The sequence below is a fragment of the Heteronotia binoei genome, unplaced genomic scaffold (assembly GCF_032191835.1).
Source record: "Heteronotia binoei isolate CCM8104 ecotype False Entrance Well unplaced genomic scaffold, APGP_CSIRO_Hbin_v1 ptg000757l, whole genome shotgun sequence".
NCBI classification, from domain to species: Eukaryota; Metazoa; Chordata; class Lepidosauria; order Squamata; family Gekkonidae; genus Heteronotia; species Heteronotia binoei.
Genome location: NW_026800085.1, coordinates 503093 through 526434, shown reverse-complemented (window position 1 = coordinate 526434; position 23342 = coordinate 503093). Strand labels below are relative to the sequence as shown.

Genomic DNA, 23342 nt, shown 5'->3' with positions numbered 1-23342 from the left:
GCGATGCCACTGCGCCGCCGCCCCCTCCCCGCCCCATCCCAGCTGCTCCTCCGAGATGGGCCCAGCCTGAGCCCATCTCGGAGGAGCAGCCATGGTGAAGCGGAGAAGGGGCGGCTCACCACGCTCCTTCGCGCCGTTTCTTCCCCCGCTTCCGTTTCTTTGGGGAGCGGGGGAAGAGGCTGGAAAACCTGGGGTCCCCCGCTAGGGCGGGAGGATTGGGACCCCTACTGGGAAATAAGGAATTTTAGCTTTCCACTAATACTGAATTTGTATTTCATTTTCTCCATTTGTTATAGTTATTGTATAAGTTTTACAGTAACGTTTAAAGTTGTATGAATATTTTATATTATGTAGCACCTTATAAAACAAAAAGTTATAAAAAGGAGTGGACAGTTGAGCATAAAATACTTTTTTTTCAAAAATAGTAATTTGAGATGGCAGAATCAGAGATTGAATTTAGTTCACCATTTTAAACATGTTGAAATATCAGTTTTGTTATTAAGTATTAAAATGTTACTTAAATATTACTTCCTGTTGATTAATAGCAATCCAAACACTCCTTATAGTACAACAGCAACACATAGCAACATAGCCTATTCCTCCTCTAGTGGCAGCTGTCTCAAGAACCACCCGTCAACCACAAACTCCACAGATGAATGGAACATGGGCTAGTACCACATTGATGAAGGGTGCTCAGAAGCTCTACAGGTAATATGCCAAATATCTGGCATCTGACCCACTAAGTATTGCCATATTAAAAGATACCATCCGGTCTCATTTTGGGCAGGTGTTCACAGGAGCAGAGCTCTAGAACCTCTAAATGTTATTGTGCTCTTTCTTTCCCCCCCCCCCCCCCCACACACACACAATACTTGCTTCTGGGCTCTATTGTTCAAACTTCCTGTGAGAATTTTGCTATACTCTAAGATTTAATGACAGCACAACCGAAGTTATAGTGACCAAATAACTAAGAATTTATTGAAACAAAATCATACAAATATGTTCAATAGAAGATTAAATAGCAATAACAATTCCCCAAAAGTTTCACAGTTCCATCAAAGGAGCCCTAATGAACAGGAGGTCGACTTGATCATTCCTGCTTCGAATCCTCTTCTAGCCCAGGGTGCTCCAACCACATCTCAACCAAAGGCAAAAGCTCAGAAAAAATATCAAAGTGTTTCTGATGCATCAATTAAGTTTCAAAAAGCCGCAAAACCCACAAGATTTTTTTTTCAGTGTGTCCAAAGGCTGCACATAGAATTCCCAATGGACAAATGAGTCAGAGAGTCTCCAGTAAGATTTCAAAATGGCACTAAACTCCAAAAGACTTTATTGAAAAGTACTCTAAGATTTGACAAACTTTCTAATATTCTCCCCAACAAAAAAATAGGAAAATAACCAAAATGGATAGAAATCTTCATTTTGCCACTGTGGCCAGATAGGAAAAAGTAATTTTAAAAGTGTGATGGGAGTAAGGTTTTATTATGCCAATTATAATTCAATAAATATTTTAAGCTGATATAATTTAGTACACCTTCCAGTTATGTCACGGGTGTGTGGCGTATGCAAATTAGTTGTGCTAATGAGCTCTGACACCTCTTTTTCTGCAAAATGACCCCTGGATTCCATCAAATGTGTGGGTTGGCTAATGCCCCTGCGATGTCAGCATACCACCCCAGTTCTTCATTATGCTACATTATGCCTTAAACCTGAAATAGTGTTTTGTCATCTTAGGCAGTGTTTTCCATCTTTGGAATTAGGGAGGCAAGTCTCCCACTATAGCTATAGAGAAGTGGGAGGGGTTAGAAGACCTTTCAGTTTGGGCCCCCCATTCCTTGACACTAGTCAACAGGCTGGCAGGAGAAATCAGTGCCCCCCTCCCCAGCATCAAAATATCACTTCTGGTGAAAACTACATGTGACATCTTTTAGCATTATATTAGAGCACAGCCCCGATACACACTTCCAGTTCACACTGGAAGTGATGCTGCAGTGCCAGTATGCTGGAACTCGTAGGCTCCTGCCCCTCAAAATTCCCTACCAGTTGCCAGAAACATTGTCTGTAAACCTATTCCTGCTGTGTTGTTTATTGGATGTCTTTGCTATCTGATAGAATTGCTTTTCATATTTTGTAATCCACCTTGAGTCTCAGTGAGAAAGACAGGCTGTCAATGACATAAATAAATAATTACATGCCGCCACCCCACCCCCCCACCCCCCAAAAAAATCTGAGACTCAGGCTCAAAGCATGAACTTGGCAAGTTTAGTCACATTCCTCAGAAGGTAACCAAAGAGGGGGTTATCATGAGGGAACAGTATGTTGACTAGATTCAAACTCAGAGAGCCATTCACCACAGCCACATCTTGAACCAAAACCAGTCCAAAAATCTCTAAAAATTGAAATCCAGGAGCTTCAGGCCAAGTCCCCAGATTTACCTATCAAAGGGGCACTATTCCATTTCACCAGGAAGGGCCATCATGCAGGGAAGAAATGAAACAGGTCTTGTGGGCTGAGCACATACACAAGCAATGAGCAGAAAGACAGTATCCCATGAAACAAGAAAGAACAATGCCACATCAGCAGCTACTATGCTGAGGAGACAATAACAAATATGTTATCTAAAGCCTGAGGACTTCGATATCTAAAAACAAGGGGCTTGGACATCATTTGCAAGCTTCCCTGAGTTTCCAAGGGGGCTTATTGAGTATTCCCTTCAGCCAGTCAGGTTTCAAGTGGTCTCAAACTATACTTCAGCTTAGGGGGGCATAGCAGGAGACCTCTCAGCTGGAGGGTCCTTCCTACCACTAATTGATAAGCTGCTGGGTGGAAATGGGAGTGCGGCTCTTCAGTGTTGGGCTTATGTGCTACATCACTTCCAAAACAAAATGGGAAGTGATGTCATCATATCAGTGTGATGCTCTAGGATTCATTTCAAATGCTATGGTTTAACCACAGAGTTTTGGGTGAATCCTAGAGTGTCACTCAGGTGTAATTTTGTCATTTCCAGTCTTGCACCAGACATTACTGTGTGTGTTGCTGCAAAATAAAAAATATTATCCCCATCCACTAAATGCTCCCACCAGGTATCTTGCTTCAATCTGAGGAACTAGCCTTTTATACATTGCAATACGTGCACTGAAATCAATGCAAAGAGAGGGCAAGGGTGCATGAGCTCCACCCCTACCTATGTGCAATTGCCATCTCATGAGTATACAGTCTATGCATCTTGCAAATGTACACACATATGCTCTCTCTCTGTAACAGAGAATGTTTGCAAATGTAGCACAATGCCAGTCTCTATATGTATGTGTGTGTGTGTGTGTACACACACACACACATATTGGCCACTGTGTAACACAGAGTGTTGGACTGGATGGGCCATTGGCCTGATCCAACATGGCTTCTCTTATGTTCTTATGTTCTAGGTGGTGGCTGGTGATCTCCTGGGATTACAACAGATCTCTGAACAGAGATCAGTTCACCTGGAGGTAATGGCCACTTAGAAGGTGGACTCTATGGTTTTATATTCCACTGAAGTCTCTCTGCTCCCCTCCCCTGCTCTCCTCAAGCTGTACCCACAAACTCTCCAGGTATTTCCTAACCCAGAGTTGGCAACCCTACCCATCACATGTGGCTACCAATGCTTCTAGGGCTAGAGGTAGCAAGGAACTGGCTTGATGACAATATGCATATGCCTAGCAGAGGGTGACAGTGGGTCGGCATAACACCAGCACTGTATGCTGCGGGGAAGCTTTGAGAATTAAGAAAAAAGACACCATAATACTATCCATTCTCATCTTCATTAAATGTACCTAGTTTTAATATGCAAATAGCTTTCTTGTATTAGTGAAAGCATCTTGCTATCATTTGCTTGTTTTTTTCCCTTAAATATAAGAGACAACAGTCATTTTGCACCTAGATATATCAGTGAAAGTTCATTAGCTGTAATCACAAGAAAGGGTAATTTAGTTCTTTTTCTCTTTGCTTATTTTTAGTTACACTATCTATTTTAACTAAGGAGCCCGAGAAACACTACGCATTTCCATTGCTAAAATATTGCATACATCTGCAAACTCATAAGCACAATTTAAATTAATTCACGCAATACTTGGGCAATATGCAGTTGGTAATAAATGTTTACTGAACTAAAGCACACAATATTATTGTTTTTCACTGCGGAACAATTCAATGTGGCTGTTATCTTCATCCTTTACACAAATGATTGCAACCTTCTCAAAATAAGCAACAAGGCAAACATGATCCTCTTGAAAGTATACAGAATGCAAATTCATTGAGAAGGGGTGGGGGATGAATTAAAGCACAACTGTTCTTCAGCAAATTAATCTTTAAACAGAGTAAATACAGTGCAACTGTTGGTGATAATAATGACAGTATATGTCATGCAATATTCTGCAACAAGCCAAACCAGCCATTGTGTTAAACTGGAATGAAAAGAGAAATAAAGAAGTCTAATGGAATTTTCAAAGCTATGATGGAGCACAGGGCAACCATTAGGAAATATAAGTATGAAGACAGTAAGGATTTGTGAAATGTTCTGTCAATGTTGTACTTTTGTGGGAACCATGTTGTTTCCTGAAAACTCCCTTCTGTTACCTTTTTTTTTGTGATTTCAGCAGTGTAATGGAACAGTCTGCTTCTCCTTTGATATCTGTATAATTTAGTTTGGTCTACCAGGTGGAGCTCTTGGTTTCAGTTTTCAGTTCTACTAGTTGTTGGTTGTTAGAGTTAAAGGTAATGGTAGTCCCCTGTGCAAGCTCTGAGTCGTTACCGACCCATGGGGTGATGTCACATCATGATGTTTTCTTGGCAGACTAGAGTTGCCTTTTTGCAAATAAATGGCTGATGTTTTGAACCAGCTTGTCTCTACTGAATGGACCTGAGAACAGATGTTTGAGTACTCTAGCCTGCATGGCTGGCACATGGGAGTAGGCGAGGAAGGCAGCAGCCTGGAGCACCCCCTTGCCTACAAGGCACTGCTGGGCACCCCCTTGACCCACCCTGTTACTCTCTGAGAATGGCCAGATGGCATGCCAGTGTGTGCTCTCCTCCAAGCCAGCTTCCTAGCCAGGCTTGGAAAAGCAGCATCTCTCCAAGGCTGCCATGGCCCCTTTCACCAACCCAAAACTCAGGGAGAGGAAAGAGGCAGTGCAGCCTCGCTCTGACTCCCATGGGGGGTGCAGGCATGGGAGTGGCCTGAGGCAGCAAAACCCCGAGTGCCACCCCTGTTAGCCTGGAAACCCACAGCCTAAGGGGGACATTACAGTTTCTCTAGCTGTCTACATCTTCTGTGACTTTCCCTTTCAATTTTTTGCCCCTCCTCTGTCCTTTCAGGTGGAATCCCAACCAACCAGGAACAACATGGTGATTATGATAATGTCACTGAGGCCAAATGGAGTGAGAGCAATGCTTTATCAGTGGGTGTCATTGGTGCCTCTCTGTGTGGCAGGCAAAACATTGGCCAGCTAACGCAGGGAAGTACTGGGCTATATCTCACCTCTCTTAAGTGGCACACGCTTTACTAATTTTGATAAGGTGATGGACTGCACAACATGCAGTATGAACCCTCCCACTCACTATGCAATTTGCCAAGACAGAGGGAGGCCTCACATCCAAAGTTCCATTTGCAAATCACTTGACAATTTCAGCAAGGCAATTTCTGCTATGTTCCACAGTTCATGAACTAGTAATCCCAACCATTGTGCATTAGGTTTCCCAATCCCCAGGTCCCAGCAGGGGATCCCCCGGTTTTACAGGCTTCCCCCGCCCCCAGCAAGCTGGCCGGTGGGGGAAGCCCTGCCCCCACAGCCACTGTGCACCTCTAAATCTTGGGCAGGTTTAGAAACCTGCAAACAGGTCCGTTTCAAAATGTGTGTGTGTCTGTGTGCCTTTAAAGTTGAGCAGGAAGAACTTCATGGGAAGTGTCAGCAACACACTCCCTCAGTTTGTTTTGCTTTTGTTTCAGAGCAACTAAGTGTGTGTGTGTGAGAGAGAGAGAGAGCAGCATAGCCCCTGTTCTTTTCAGATGTCGTTGTGGAGGAACCAGACCCAGTAAGTGTGTGTGAGAGAGAGTGAGAGAGGGTTGCCAATCCCCAGCTTTGGAGTCCCCCCCCCCCCGCTTTAGGGTCATCAGAAAGCAGCGGGGAGGGGAGGAAAATGTCTACTGGGCAATTATTTCCTATGGAGAATGATTCCCATAGGGAATAATAGAGAATTGATCCACAGGTATCGGGGGCTATGGGGGGGCTGTTTTTTGAGGTAGAGGCACCAAATTTTCAGTATAGCATCTAGTACCTCTCCCCAAAATACCCCCCAAGTTTTGAAACAATTGGACCAGGGGGTCCAATTCTATGAGCCCCAAAAGAAGGTGCCCCTATCCTTCATTATTTCCTATGGAAGGAAGGCATTTAAAAAGGTGTGCTGTCCCTTTAAATGTGATGGCCAGAACTCCTTTGAAGTTCAATTATGCTTGTCATGCCCTTGATCCTGGCTCTGCTCCCAATTTATCCTGGCTCCACCCCCAAAGTCCCCAGATATTTCTTGAATTGGACTTGGCAACCCTATTGTGCATATTCATATTTTTCTCTGCATGGTCATAAATAATAATAATACTTTTTATTTGTATCCCGCCCTCCCCGCCAGGGCAGGCTCAGGGCGGCTCACAACATACGAATGTAATATACAATAAAACCATACATAGTGATTACAATTATAATTATAAAATCATCATTAAATCAATTTACAAGTTGTATTAAAATTAACATTGTGGTGCTATAACTTAGGTCTTTAGTAAAATTCAGTGGCTAAAAACATGTGCAGTGGCACTTTCTTGGCTCGGTATTAGGTGAAGGCTATTTTGAAGAGGTAGGTCTTACAGGCCCTGTGGAATTGGTCTAAGCATCGTAGGGCCTGTACCTCCTCTGGGAGTTGATTCCACAGCAGTGGAGCTGCAATGGAGAAGGCCCGATCCCGGGTGGTCTTCAATCTGGCCTCCCTTACGATAAATGCTTATCGTAAGGCAGCAGCACTCCTCACACGTTCTCCAGGCACAATGGCAGGGACAGACTCTACCACCATGAGTTCAGCTGAAGGTATATGTACCTATATATACACCAAGCCATATGTACCTATATTGTCCGCATCAAGGCTCTGTGCATGTTACTGCATAAAAGAGCTTCAACTGAACTTGTGGAGATTAGAGCATGGGCACAATCCTGCTTCACTCCCCCTTCATACATTTAGTGGACATATGATGAGTGTATGCTTGTGAGCCATGTGTTTATGCCAGGACATTACTAACTGGAACTGATTTTGCATATGGTTGCCAGGTCCAACTCAGGAAATATCTGGGAACTTTGGAGCCAGAAGATTTTGAGAATGGGGTTGGGAGCAAGGTTGTGACAAGCACGATTCAACTCCAAAGGGAGTTTTGGCCATCATGTTCCTTTTAAATGCCTTTCTTCCATTGGAAATAATGGAGGATAGGGGCACCTTCTTTTGGGGCCCATAGAATTGGACCTCCTTCTTCAATCTTTTTAAAACTTGGGAGGCTTTTTGAGGAGAGACACCAAATGCTGTGCTAAAATTTGGTGTCTCTATCTCAAAACTCAGCCCCCCCAGAGCTCCATGGATCAATCAGCCCCCCAGATACCCATGGATCAATTCTCCATTATACCCTATGGAGAACAGGTCTCCACAGGGTATAATGGAGTGTTCAGCAGACATCCCCCCACTTTATGATAATCCTGAAGTGGGGAGAGGACCTCCAAACCAGGGGATTCCCTGCCCCCCCCAAACTGGGGATTGGCAACCCTAATTTTGCACAAGGCTTTAAATCTCAAGTGCCATGCACACTCAGCTTTTCAGAAACCATACAGTCCTTAAAAGGCAGAGGTGTTGCTACCATAAGAAAAGAAAACATATCAATTCACAGAGTTACTTATTTGTTTTGTGTTTGGTAGTCACTTTATCAGGCACATGCACTGCTTTGTATTTTCTGGATTTTTGTACTCAGGGACAAGAACAATTTATGGAGTGAAAGTGAGCTGAATATGGCTGCTAATAGAGATCTTTTGTGCAGACTTGAGCATGCGTAAGTCTGAGTAATTACCATGCTTGCATACACATGACCTACACCGTGTGCTTTGAACCTGTGTTCCTTATGCTTCACAAAGCACGTTTTGGCAAACTACAGATTCCCTGCAGCCAAGGTTCGGCCCCTTCCCAGCCGGGCCTGCTTGCAGGCCATAGGCTGGGGGCCGTCTTTGCTCCTCCGGAAGGAGGGAGGGGCAGAAGGATCACCCGATATCGGGTGTTTAGGCGGGGCGCGGAGGCGGGGCTATATAAGCCCCGGCTCCCGCCTCAACGCACAGTTCGGTTTTGGCTCTCTGTCGGAGAGCCACGTTGCTTCGCTGCTGCAGGGCTAGGCCTGGGCAGCGTTGGGGCAGCACTCACGCGCTTGCGGCGGCTGTTGAGGCGCGGCGAGTTTCGTAGGGACCAGCTGTTGGTCGGGTCCCTGGCGCGGCGAGGCGCGCTTGCGGCGGTGATTGGAGGCTTCGTTCAGGAATCAGCTGTTCGGCGCACCGAGGAGACGCGGACGTGCTTGCGGCGGCTGAACTGCGCTGCGACTGGCCAGTATCGGAGGGTTTTGGGAGGCCAGGGAGGCGGCGCGAAGCAGGCCCAGTTATAGGAGCTGGGCTGCTGTTGGCTCTTTATTGGTCCTTCTGCCTGGTTTTTCCCGCGGGGGTTGGCAGGGTCCCTTTTGCTACAACACCCCCCCCCCCCCGGTTTTCCCTTAACAGGGCCGGGGTTCAGCCTCGTGCTTTTTGGAAGCTTCCCCCTTTTCTCTTTTTCCCTTACTGTGGGGATTGGAAGGGCAAGGGGTGGCATAAAGTCTCTGCTCTTTGCAGGAGACCCCAGGTCGTTTTATTGCCTCTGCCATTGGTACCATTTGGTGCAGGGTGGTGCTGGGGAGTGGTAGTTGGCGCTACCTCAGTGCAGGGGTGCATTCATCTCTTCCCACTGTGGTTGGGGGGTTGAGTAAAAAGGGGGCCTCGGATTGGACGGTTAGCTTCGCTCTGGTATACTAGTGTCACCCGTTAGGCATGGCTCCTAAAAAGGGTCAGGGTAAGTCTAAGGGCAAGCAGCCTGCTCGCCCTCCTCGTGGGCGTGGTCAACAAGCAGCCCCAGTTGAGGACCGGGGCCAGGACGAGCGAGTTCGCCTCGCCATCTTCAACCAATTGGAGGCTCTTGAACAAGAACGGGTCGCCAGAGGTGCACCCATCTGGGAAGGCCGTCGCCGCGCCACTGGTAGGTCGGCGCGGCTGACTTTCGAAACTGAGTTACTTGCAAGGCTGTCTGCTTTACAGGGTGGGCAGCCGGAGCCTGGAGCGCCTTTGGAACCGGATCAAGATGAGGACCCAGGTGAAGGAACATCGGGCGTGCCAGCGGGTGAAGGGGCATCTGGAAGCGGTGGGTCGCTGCCTCCTGGAGGTCCGTGCGCCTTCCCTGGTGACGGTGGTAAGCCCATTACACTGCCAGTTCCGGGTTGGCCCTGGGGCCTCGCTCAGCCACCCCCTCATGTGCCGGGGTCGAGCGGGTTAGGATGGGGTCCTGGGTGGTTTGGCACCAGCGAGCAGTTGGGCCCCCCTCAGTCATGGGCTTGGGGGTCCCATACCCCCAGTTTGCCTTCGACTGCGGTCCCTGCCCCTGTTGGCCAACAGGTGAGCGCCGCTGTGCCGCATTCAGCCCCTCCCTCATTGCCCACACCTGGTTTTTTGCCTTGGGGTGGTCAGTTTGGGGCTCAGTTGACAGGGTCATGGCCTGCAGCTCAGGTGAGCGGGTGGTTCTACCCCCCGAACCCATACGCCAACATTCCCCTTCACGCATTCCCCTACGGCGACACTTCCTTGCCGCTGGGCGATCATCTAACGGCTGCCACGCGTGAGAAAATCCTCCGCGGGGAGTACGTGGATGTTTTTGGTCTCCTGTTTAGAGAGCTCGAGAAGAAAAGCAAGGACGAGCTCGATGACAGGGACAAAGAAAAGCTAAAGCGCAGGAAGATCGACAGGTCCTGGGCAAATTGGTTGCCCGGTTTTTTGATCTACGCGGGGGTCATTGCAAGAGCGCAGCCGGCTAGGGCGGCCGCCCTCTTTCAATATGTAGACATAATTTACAGGGCTTATACGGACTTCGTCGGTGCAGCCTGGCTGCAGTACGACGAAGCCTTTCGGATGCGGGCTGCCGTCAATCCGGCAATGCCATGGGACCAAATTAACCAGCAGCTGTGGTTGCAGCTGATGGCTCCAGCGAAACCAAATGCTGGGGATAGGTCCGACAGTGGCCACTTGGTGCAGAGAGCGCAGCAACAGCAGACCACTCCAGCGGCCCGCGTTTCCGCGGGCCAGCCGGTTCAAACCCGGCTGTTGTGCTGGGAATTCGCTTCCAAGGGGGTTTGTCCCAGGAAGCCCTGTAAATTCCGCCACGAATGTCCCCTGTGCAGCGGGCCCCACGCATTGTCGGCCTGCAGTAGGTCCAAGCCTGGAGCGGGCGGTAAGCGTCCCGGAGGCGGCGGCGGCGGCGCACAGCCACCTGGAAAAGGGGCCCAGCCCCATCCGCCTGCCGGTTCTCAGTAGGTTGCTGGCCGCATATCCTTGTAGGGCTGATGCTAGTTATTTACTGGATGGTTTTACGTTGGGGTTTCGGATTCCATACAGGGGGCGCAGGGCCCCCTTTGTAGCTTCTAACCTTAAATCGGTGGTGGGTCTCGAACACGTGGTTCGGGAAAAAATAGCTAAAGAATGCCAGGAGGGCAGGGTCCTTGGACCCTTTGATGTACCGCCGGTGCCCACACTGAGAGTATCCCCGTTGGGGGTGGTGCCCAAGAAGGCACCCGGGGAGTATAGGATTATACACCACTTGTCTTATCCTAGGGGAGCTTCGGTTAACGATGCTATTCCTGAGGAGCTTTGCTCAGTCCGTTATACTTCCTTTGACCAAGCGGTCAAAGTAGTTCGCGGATGCGGGGTGGGGGCGGAGTTAGCGAAATGCGACATTAAGTCGGCATTTCGCCTTTTGCCTGTCCACCCCGATGATTTTGAGTTATTGGGTTTTTCCTTTGAGGGGAAATTCTACATGGACCGGGCTTTGCCGATGGGATGTTCCATCTCCTGTGCAGCGTTCGAGCGATTCAGTTCCTTTCTGGAATGGGCGCTCAGGGTTAGGACGGGGGTTAACGACACGGCGCATTACCTTGATGACTACCTTTTGGTAGGTCCAGCCGGATCAGGTCAATGCGACATGTTGTTACGCTCCTTTCAGGGGTTGGCCCTCGAGCTTGGTGTGCCATTGGCGCACGAAAAAACCGAGGGCCCCAGTACGGTCCTTACTTTTCTGGGTATTGAGCTGGATACCGTTCAGCAGACATCCCGTTTACCGGAGAATAAGGTCTCCGATCTTAGAAGTCGGTTGTCCGCCTTAAAGGGGCAGCGTAAGGTTTCCCTTTTGGAATTACAGCAGGTTGTGGGCCACCTTAACTTTGCTTGCAAGGTGGTGGCCCCGGGCAGGGCCTTTTTGCGACGCTTTTGCGACGCCATGGGCCGGTTGCGCCTCCCCCATCACAGGGTCCGGGTTAGTGCTGGAATGAGAGCGGACTTGGAGGTCTGGGAGGAGTTCCTTGACTCCTTCAATGGGGTTTCCTTCTGGAGGGAGGACCTTAAGATTGAGGCTGAGCTTCAGATTTCTTCTGATGCTTCCGGTGCTAGTGGTTTTGGGGTATACTTTAGGGGCCATTGGTGTGCCGAGCAGTGGCCTGCGGAGTGGTTGGATAGCGGGCTCTGCAGAGATCTCACGTTTTTGGAATTTTTCCCCATCTTGGTGGCCGTTTGCTTTTGGGGAGAGCAGCTTGCCAACCACTCAGTTCTGTTTTGGTGTGATAACATGGCTGTAGTACATGTTATCAATTCCTTGACTTCAAAATCGGCGGCGGTCATGAATTTGGTTAGGTTTTTTACCCTGCGTTGCCTCCGGTTGAATGTTTTATTCCTGGCCAGGCACGTACCGGGGGTTTGCAATGGTGTGGCGGATGCTCTGTCTCGCCGACAGATGGAGCGTTTCCGGCAGTTGGCCCCAGATGCAGATTCATGTCCAGCGGAAATGCCCGCGGAACTCTGGAGGCTTGGGAACAGGAAGCCGGTAGGGCCATTCAGTTGGCGCTAGCACCTAGTACAAGGAGGGCATATGCCAGGGCGACCGCCCAGTTTGGTGAGTTTAGGGGGGCTGTAGCGCTCCCTGATTCCTGGCCCATCCCCGTGGAGCACATCATGCAGTTTTGCGTGCATCAACGTGAAAGAGGCCTGGGGCTTAAAACTATAAGGGGACAATTGTCAGCGTTGGCCTTCGAAAGTAAGGCTCGTGGCCTCGCGGAGCCCACCGGTGACTTTAGGGTCAGGAAGATGCTGGAGGGTTGGGCCCGTGAGCGGGGGCGTCAGGTGGATGACAGGCAGCCCATATCCCCGTCTGTCCTCCGCGGGTTGTTTGGGGGTTGGTCCAGGGTGTGCTCTTCCCCATTTGAGTCGGCCTTATTCCACACTGCCTCGTTGTTGGCCTTCTTTGGGGCCCTGCGGGTAAGCGAGCTCGTAGTGCAGTCAAAAGCGGACACTTCTGGGAGGGCGCTCCAATCCGGAGATATAAAAATCACCAATAGTCAGCTTGTTTTGACGATTCGTAGGTCCAAGACTGATCAGAGGCAGAGGGGAACCGTCATCACGATCGGCATGTGCGATTTGCATGAATTATGTCCGGTCAGGGCCGTTCGCCGTTACGTCCAACTCAGGGGCGAGGCCCAAGGTCCTTTTCTTAGGCACGATGATGGTTCTCCTCTTACCAAATATCAGTTTTGGTCGATTACAAGTAAGGCCCTGGCTCGATTGGGTCTTACTGGCGTCAAATTTGGGACGCATTCATTCCGGATTGGGGCGGCTTCCACAGCTGCTGTGATGGGCTACACGCCCTTGGCCATTCAGCACATTGGTCGATGGCGCTCGGCGGCCTATAAGTCTTATGTTCGCCCCCTGGTCGCCTAGCAGGTAGGTGGGGGGGTTGGTTACTTGTTGGACATGTTGCTGACTGTTGTTTGTTTTTCAGGTGCTGTGGCTCGGGGTGAGAGACGGCGGGTTCTCATCTGCGGGCACAGCATGGTTTTTTGGGCTGCCCATTTCTCCAGGAGGTCTGCTGTGGGCACCCAGCTGGGACTCAGTGAGTGGGCCACTGTCGAGTGGCTGGGTCGTCGTGGGCTGCGCTGGCCCGGCATTATGCCACTCTTGTTCCTTGAGCGGAAGGCATTACCCCCACACATTCTTGTCGTTCACCTGGGTGGGAACGACTTGGGGCTGATGCAGGGGAAGGCTCTTTCCCAGCAGGCGTTGGCTGACCTTCGCGAGATTCGTCGCAGGTGGCCTGGGGTCATATTGGTTTGGTCGGCAATTTTGCCGCGCAGGGTGTGGAGGTACGCCTTTTCGCCTGGTGGAATTGAGCGGGCCAGACGTAAGGCCAATAGGGCCATTCAGAAGGCCATGGAGGGGGGATTGGGAATATACCTCCCTCATCCGGCTATACAGGTCGATCAGGTCGACCTGTATCGGCCGGATGGTGTTCATTTATCTGATTTGGGTAACCGGGCCTTTTTAGACGAACTACGGCAGGGGGTGCGGTTGGCTCTAGGCCACCCGGTGGGGCGCTAATGCCTAAGCAGAGGCTTGGCATTGGCGGTGGCTGGTTTAGGTTTGGCCACAGGGTTTTCCAGGGGAGCACCTATGGCCTAGCACCTTTGGTGCGGTGGTCTGCAGGAACCGTAGATGGGCTAAACGGCTCAGTACGGTGATGCAGAACACAGGGAGCCTCACCTGGGTGGATCTTTCCATGGGGATTGTTCCAGCCCGGTTGGTGATGGCTAGAGGCCTGGCCGCTCAGTTACAACCCGATTACGGCGGGTTTGTGCTGGGGGCAGGGTGGCTCGCCCTTTAGACAAGGCGGGGTCCAGGTGTTGACCCCAGGGCTTGTCTGGTCTGTTTTCTCTCCCCCTGCCAGTTATATTTGTTAATTTTAATAAAGCGGCCCTGTTTTAAACCCAACAATTGTGTCTGCCTCTTCTTTCCGACTGGGGGGGCAAGGTTCGGCCCCTTCCCAGCCGGGCCTGCTTGCAGGCCATAGGCTGGGGGCCGTCTTTGCTCCTCCGGAAGGAGGGAGGGGCAGAAGGATCACCCGATATCGGGTGTTTAGGCGGGGCGCGGAGGCGGGGCTATATAAGCCCCGGCTCCCGCCTCAACGCACAGTTCGGTTTTGGCTCTCTGCCCGCCCACCCTTCCCATTGGCAGTACAGGTGTATACCGGTCGCCTTTTGGGGCCAGGTAGGAATTTTTTCACCCCCGCACAATTGGCCTATGCGGGGGTGTTTTTCGCCTACCTTGTACTGCCTAGTAGGTTAGGTTTTGTTGTGTTTTAGTTGGTCGCTGGCTGGTTTAGGTTTGGCCACAGGGTTTTCCAGGGGAGCACCTATGGCCTAGCACCTTTGGTGCGGTGGTCTGCAGGAACCGTAGATGGGCTAAACGGCTCAGTACGGTGATGCAGAACACAGGGAGCCTCACCTGGGTGGATCTTTCCATGGGGATTGTTCCAGCCCGGTTGGTGATGGCTAGAGGCCTGGCCGCTCAGTTACAACCCGATTACGGCGGGTTTGTGCTGGGGGCAGGGTGGCTCGCCCTTTAGACAAGGCGGGGTCCAGGTGTTGACCCCAGGGCTTGTCTGGTCTGTTTTCTCTCCCCCTGCCAGTTATATTTGTTAATTTTAATAAAGCGGCCCTGTTTTAAACCCAACAATTGTGTCTGCCTCTTCTTTCCGACTGGGGGGGCAAACACATCCATGCCTGAGCACACAAAATGAATTCCAGCTTGTCTTCTTACATTGTATAGAGGCTGGGGCAGAACAGGCTGCTGTGAATAGTTTAATATTTCTGAACGGTATGCATTAGAAAATAACACTTTCCAGGTCATATACTTCTAATTCTCTTTTTATGCATTGCATCATCAGGATGCCACTATTATTTTATTCCTCAGTAAAGAGCAAATGATTTGTGACTGCTGAATCCTAAAAGGCAGAACAATGGCCAGTAAGATGTATGTTTTTAAAATGTGATTCATCCGTACTTCTGGGGAGCAAGAGTTAAGGCTCTATGGAATTCACTGTTAAGCACTGTTGGTTCTATTGCATTGAAGAATATTATGCAGTATTTTTATGAGGGGGGGAAATTGTTATTTTCATTTCAATTGTTTTGTGCAAGCCCGCACTGTAACTCATCTAAACGCTTTACATTGGGGATTTACTAACAGGAGAATGCATGATCAGGTGCTTAATGAAAGAGAATGAATTCTGAATTATTTGCTTTGCACATAAAAAAGCAGAGCTGTATCATGTGGTGGGAGACTGTGGCTACTTTGCATATCACATTTGCAACTGATTAATACAATTTTCATGGAATTTCCATGTTGACAAGCCACCTATACAGGTAACAGTGGCTTGCAAAAGTGAACACTGTCTTGCAAAAGCAAATTCTGCACTGGAACCAACTCATTATTCTGTAATATGTCTGTTCCAAAGTCAGTACTCTGAAAATACCATTCCTCCTCCAAAACAGCCTGCCCTTCAAAACCCTTGAGATATAGATTTAAGCACTGAAAGTGTATATTGCATTTATGGGAACTCTCACTCAGGTGAGCAGAAAAAGTATATTTGCATTTAATATCTTGATTTTGATCCAGTCCACTAATTTGGGATTTACTACTATCTGCCTCCTTGTTTAATGTAACAAAGGGCCATTAAGTCTAGTTCTCTGCTACAAAATGCTACTTTGCTGGAGACACTGATAGATAGCAGAACAAGAGCAGAATCTGGCAAGTGAGACTGGCAAACTCTGATTTGCTATTCTGATATCTCATTACCTGGCTTCACTTTACTGGGCCAGGGAGGAACCAGGATAAGAGAGAAAAAAAGTGTAACTGACCAGAGACATGCCTCACAGGCATCTCATCCAACCACAAGAGTCAGCTGATCTTCCCGCCAAATTGGATTGTCCCAATTGGCATTTCTGAGTAAAGCATCTCCCTTTTCTGTCAATTGCTGCACCATCTCACTGGCTTTGAAAAGACTTTTGGATTCTACATGAGAACAGATCCTATGCTTGAATAAGCTATTTGGCTGTTAAGCAGGATGCTGGCAAGTTTAGATGGGAGGCAAAGGCTTAGACTTTCCATCTTCCTGGTAATAAGCAGGCCAACAGACATGCAGATTGAGTGGGGGATTAAAGCAGAGACTTAAAGCTTCCCACATTGTTGTAAATAGTAAATGCACACAAGTTTAGGAGACATGAGAGAAGTCAGTGATGAAGAAGACTCAGATCATCCCTCTATGCAAGAGACAATTATTGATACAGAATCTCAGATCTTTCTATCATGTTTATTATATGTAAAAGCAGTTGTGGGGCCACCTAATATGCAAGCATCTATTTATTTATTTGTTAGATTTATATTCTGCCCTTTCCCATAGCGGGCTCAGGGCAGATTAAAAAGGTAAAGGTGCAAGCACCAGTCATTTTTGACTCTGGGGTGATGTTGCTTTCACAACATTTTCATGGCAGACTTTTAATGGGGGGATTTGCCATTGCCTTCCACAGTCATCTACACTTTTCCCTCAGCAAGCTAGGTATTCATTTTACCGATCTTGGAAGGATGGAAGGCTGAGTCAACCTGGAGACGGCTACCAGAAACCAGCTTCTGTCGGGATCAAATTCAGGTCGTGAGCAGAGTTTAGGACTGCAGTACTGCAGCTTTACCACTCTGTGCCACGGGGCCCTTCAGGGTGGATTATAGACATAATAAATAACAATTAAAACCCAACATTAAAATAATAATAAAACAATAAAAAAGAAGCTCAGCAAGATAAAATATAACATAGGCAGTACAGGCACATTTTGCGGATTAAAACATAGATATCAGCCTGAATATAATAATCCAGATGGTAAATTGATAAATCATTGTAGGAGAGGGCAAATAGATGGTATAAGCAGTAGGGTAAGGATGCCCACTTGCTTCATCCCAAAGCCTGGTGGAATATCTCCATCTTGCAGGCCCTACGGAATGATAGTAAATCTGGTAGGGCCAGAATCTCTGTGGGGAGCTGATTCCAGCAGGTTAGGGCCAGGGCCAAGAAAGCTCTGGCCCTGGTCGAAGCAAGCCAGATGTCCTTTGGGCCAGGGATGGCCAGAAGATGTTGGTTATCTGATTGCAACAATCTTTGGGTCTCATATGGGGAGAGGCAGTCCCACAGGTATGTCGGTCCCAGGCCACATAAGGCTTTGAATGTCGGTACTAGAACTTTGAAGCAGATCTGGTACTCAATTGGGAGCCAGTGCAATTTGCACAGCATCAGCTGAATGCTTGCCTGTAAACGCAATTCAGTTAGCAGCCATTCTGTCGCATTTTGCACCAGCTGGAGTTTCCAGATCAGCCCCAAGGGCAAGCCTGCATAGAGCGAGTTACAGCAATCCAGCCTGGAAGTGAACATTGCATGAATTGCTGTAGCTAAGTCCTGGGGAGTCAGACAGGGCGCTAACTGTTTGACCTGCCAAAGATAGTAAAAGGCAGATCGTACAACTGCTGTGACCTGGGCCTTCATAGAAAGGGGGCATCCAATATCACTCCCAGACTCCTCACCTTCTGAGCTGGCACAAGAGGTGCACCATCCAGGGTGGGGAGTTGGATGCCCGATCTGTTTTTACTTTTTAAAAAGTGCATGAATGATGGGAGCTAATTCTATTCTACTCTTTTTTGCCTTGTTGAGCTGCTCTTTGAAGCATACTTTATTACCAAAGGTAAAGGTAGTCCCCTATGTAAGCACCAGTCATTAACGACCCACAGGGTGACATAACATCATGACATTTTTCTTTTTACAGGGTGGTTTGCCATTGCCTTCCCCAGTCATCTACACTTTACTCGCAGCAAGCTGGGTACTCATTTTACCGACCTCAGAAGGATGGAAGGCTGAGTCAACCTTGAGCTGGCTACCTGAACTCAGCTTCTGCCAGGATTGAACTCAGGTCGTGAGCAGAGCTTGGACCGCAGTACTTCAGTTTACCACTCTGTGCCATGGGGCTCCTACTTTATTACTACCAGGATCCAATACTTTTGGGTGTGGGGGACAGTATCTAAAAAAACCCCTACCCAGTGGTATAAGTGGGTACATGGAGTTAATATCCAGAAATGGATATTGAAAGTAATGGTAATGACTGTCAGTATGATCCCTATATATTATTAACTTTAAGTCCTATATTAAAAACCCAACTCAAATTTTTGGAAAACCAAAACTGATTGGAATCTGAGCATTGGGTCACTGTTCTTTTGTGCAGCTTCCAGCCCTTTTGTATTTCCCTCTTGCATTTCAATCATACTTCTAAAATCATAGTGACTAGAAGCCATCATGTTTCAAATCTCTCTAGAGTATCAAGGTCAAATCAATGAAGTGTTTGAGACATGTTAAGTAAGCTTCCACACACAGACGTTTACTAGCTATCATTTACACATTGAGAGTCGAAAGAAAGGGGAGGGGGTTGAAGGAAGAAAGGCAGGAATGAGGGTGGAGGAAAAGAAGGGCTTAATACAAATATCTGAGCATAAGGGCACATATAGTTTTGCTTTCCATTAGTGGAGTCGGATCACTTTTTTCATCATTAATCAGGATAATTACAAAAGGGAATAGAAGGTAAATTTCTCTTTGTTTTCATACCAGTATTTTCCTTTTAAAAATACGAACTTCTACTATTTCTCCAAGTAAAACCTCATAATTGAATTTTTACACTGGTGAATTCTGACAAAAACAACTGGAACAACTATTTCCATAACTATTTCCATCTAACCCAATTTTTGTTGTACCCTGACTTTACAGGCAACACTCCTTAGTTTTCTTAGATCAGCTATGGAGTAAATAGGTTCTGGCTTCAAAGGCATTCTGCATGTAAATGAATGGCACTTAGCCTGAATGAGAGAATTCAATTAGTTTTCAATTCTGTAACTACCATATAAAACACTTAATTAACATCTCCCCAGTGTCCCTATGTTGTTATTGTGAACACTCTTTTCTAGTTAGCTAAAAGAAGTGAAACCTCTTGTCTTGTTTTCACTTCCATTATCTATTAAGAACATAAGAACATAAGAGAAGCCATGTTTGATCAGGCCAATGGCCCATCCATTCCAACACTCTGTATCACACAGTGGCCAATACATATATATATATACACACACACACACTGTGGCTAATAGCCACTGGACCTCTGCTCCATATTTTTATCCAATCCCCTCTTGAAGCTGGCTATGCTTGTAGCCACCACCACCTCCTGTGGCAGTGAATTCCACATGTTAATCACCCTTTGGGTAAAGAAGTACTTCCTTTTATCCATTTTAACCTGACTGCTCAGCAATTTCACTGAATGCCCATGAGTTCTTGTATTGTGAGAAAGGGAGAAAAGAACTTATTTCTCTACTTTCTCCATCCCATGCATTATCTTGTAAACCTCTATCATGTCACCCCACAGTCGACATTTCTCCAAGCTAAAGAGCCCCAAGCGTTTTAACCTTTCTTCATGTTCCAAACCTTTAATCATTCTAGTTGCCCTTTTCTGCACTTTTTCCAATGCTATAATATCCTTTTTGAGGTGCGGTGACCAGAATTGCACACAGTAAATGAGACTGCACTATCGATTTATACAGGAGCATTATGATATTGGCTGATTTGTTTTCAATTCCCTTCCTAATAATTCCCAGCATGGCGTTGGCCTTTTTTATTGCAATCGCACACTGTCTTGACATTTTCAGTGAGTTATCTACCACGACCCCAAGATCTCTCTCTTGGTCAGTCTCTGCCAGTTCACAACCCATCAACTTGTATTTGTAGCTGGGATTCTTGGCCCCAATGTGCATTACTTTGCACTTGGCCACATTGAACTTCATCCACCACGTTGACGCCCACTCACCCAGCCTCACCCTTTGGAGTGCCTCACAATTCTCCCTGGTTCTCACCGCTTGTGTATTTTGATCACACAAACCATTGTGATAGATGCACCAATATTACATTACTTGGGCATAAACCTGTGCATTACAAAGATCATGTACTGTTTATGTAAACATGTATGATATGTTAGTAGCTTCACAGCCAGAGCTGAGTTAGGGTTACCAACCTCCAGATGGGGGCTGGAAATCTAGAATTACAACCAATCAAAAACATTTATTTCACATCTCCTGAAGAAAACGACTGCTTTGGTAGATGGACTGCATGGCATTATAGCTTGCCAAGGTCCCTCCTCTCCCTAAAACTCACTCTTCCAGGCTCCACTCTCAAATCTTCAAGTATTTCTGAATGCTTAGCAGCCCTTGTCGGTGCGGGTGTGTGCAGAGTGAGCGGTGTGATATATACAACAGTGAGCCCTAGTAAGTAAGTGAGCCAGACACCTGCAGCTAGTGCTAAAACAGTGTATTTACAGAATATATACAACATGTCCACTAGTGCAGTAATATACATCAACCTTAGGATCAAAGTGCTCCGCCAGCATGTGATTCCTCAAAGAGAGACCTGTGCACTGGTAGTGCAGTCCATATATAGTTCCATCAGCCAATCCTGGCAGTCCATAGTCATGCTGACTCAGCAGGTACTTTCCACCTGTCCTTTACCGGCTAGAACCGGCTTGTAGATAAGGTCACTGTGACCTAGCCTGCCAGCTAGATCACTTGCTGTCATGTTGTAGCTGTCAAACTGTGTAAAGGCAGACTTAATACTAACAGCCCTATGCTGAGTCCAGTGACAAGGACAGTGACATTGCATGCATGAAATCCCAAGGTTGATCCTTGACATGTTTGGCTGAGTGATAGAACAAAGGAGGGCCTCTGCCCCAAGTCTACCATACATTACATAGAATGTTTGCTGTGGTCGACTGAACAGATATATGAAGAACATGGCCATATCTGGTATCAGGCATGAGAGCTAACTATTATTTTCAGGTTCAGAGGCAGAATGCTTCAAACTTAGCTAAGTTGAGTGGTAGACTACAGACCAGTAATTCAAAAATGAAGGAGGAAATCTGTGGACATAGATCAAGAAGGCAGAGATTCCAACTGGAAGAGATTACATCTGGCAAATATAATTATAGAACACTATACATTTAGTGTGATGTGTGCTAAATTGACATGGGTGAGATCACATGAGAGATTTGACTTGACCTAATCACGCCTCTCCTCCAGATTTAATGTGTGCAATCACGTGTGCACATCTGCCCCCCAAGTCCTGCCCATACTTACCTCATTTTAGGACAGGCTGGGACTGGATTAAATAGCTATTAGAAACTTCCCAGTAGCAAATCTCTAAAGTGCATGCAGGACATGTTTCCTAGCTGTGTGAACGGCTGGGGTGCGCAATGCACATGCCTTACATGTGCATGAGCAGTCTGAATGCTCTTCTTGTGTGTGCGCAACCCGTGCCTCTCCCAGCAGCAGGATAGGGGCTATGTGATTGCCGTGCTGTGCATCAAAGAGCACTGGCTTTTTCAAAGCTGAGATACTGCCACACCAAATTCCCAGTGTGATTCCACCCATGGTAATTGAGATATTTTATGTGCTCTAAAATATTAAAAATACAGAGCATTTTTTTAACAACAAAAGTCTAGGTTTTGCAAACCTGAACTCACAAGCATTCTGTTTTAAAAATCTTCCCCTTTGACCTAAAGGAAGATGTTTCACAAAGAGTTTGACAAGATCTTTTTCCTCCACCAAACAATTGCTTGAGGAACAATATAATAATGTACACAAAGTGCCAATAAATATGCTAAATGAAATGGGAGAGAAAACACTGGTGTGTGCATTTTTTATTGTTCTATCTCAATAATAGTATTCCCTTTTGGCTATTACTCCTTCAAATATTGTTGCTTAGTAAGCAGAGTCAAGAATATCCAGTGAACTGCCCCATTTTAGAGTTTAACATAATAGCCTTATTATTCGAGATATCCGTATATGACTGACTTCAAAAATCAATGAATTCCCAATATGACAAAGAAGTATTTCAGTTCAGCTAGAAGCAGAAAGATTATGATTCCTTCAGTCAGTAACACTTTTTCCCTCCAAAAATTATTGCAGGTGTCTTTTTTTTTTTTTGCATTGGCATTTTTAAATTCAACTACTTAAAACATTCTGTAGCTTGAATGTGGCTCAATCTATGGGCAGTCAGCCATTTCACAGGTCATTTGTTCCTCTTTCAGAGTAGGAGAATATGCTTAACATTTACTGTTTGCTGACAAGGGCATTTCTGGCCTTTATATTTCATGCACAGAAATCAATACTTTATCAACAATAAACACTACAGAAAAGATAGAGAAAAGGCTCTATCAATGTTCTGGCCCATTCTCCTTATTATAGCTTGAGCTATAGAATAGGCCATAAATCTACAAAAAAGTAAACTATGCTGAAATTCTTGAAACAAGCAATACATCCTTTTTGTGATTCCTGAGATATGTGAAGCCCGTCTGTAGGAAATATATACAGTTTGTCATAGAAATCAACAGTGGAAGAGACCTGCTGATGTTGGGAGAGAGCCAGATGATATGTCACAATAATGTTGTTCAGCTGTCTTACCCTTTCATGGAGCCCAGTGATGTCATGGTGCTTTAGCAAGAGGTTAATTCCATATAGTAGCTTTCCACAAAGAAAGTTTTCCTCTGGCATAAACAAGGCTACTTCAGATTAGATCTCTGATCTGATTTGGTATTCGATAACTCCTTAAACCCTTGAAGAGCTTGGTCTGGTTTGACCAATGTACTAGGGGTTAAGCCTGTTTAGCCTTTTTGACGGGATATAATGCCACAAACAGTTTGAAGCCTAATTCTTTTCCTATTTCAAATTTGAGAATTTGAAGTGGGATTCTCTTTTCTGTTTCAAAATGATGACAGCTATAAACTACACTCTTCTTAAACCAGTTGCGTGCAGATGGTTTCAAAGGTAGGATTAGGGGGTGGGGGGAGGGTTGACAGAAATTTACTAAAGCAAAGATAATCCCAGGAAAACCAGCTGCAAGCAATGTTCCTTCTAAGCTCCAGAGTCTTGTGAGCAAAAATTCTATTTTGCGAGCTACTGGCATTAAATTTGTGAGCTACTGGCATTGAAGTTGTGAGCTACTACATAAATTAGTGTGCTCTGGAGTCATCCTTCCTGAACTAAGATGAAAATGTGTGAGCTGGAGGC

General features: G+C 46.8%; 1 protein-coding gene across 1 annotated transcript in view; it reads right to left on the bottom strand.

The window, feature by feature from the left end:
• Positions 1-12502: 12502 nt before the first annotated feature.
• The window catches only part of LOC132590791 (transcription elongation regulator 1-like protein), an 81938-nt gene continuing 71098 nt past the window's right edge, over positions 12503-23342 (bottom strand). Inside the window, exon 7 of the mRNA XM_060263718.1 lies at positions 12503-12635. Coding sequence (XP_060119701.1) covers positions 12503-12635 — 133 coding nt within the window. The remainder of the gene's footprint in view (positions 12636-23342) is intronic.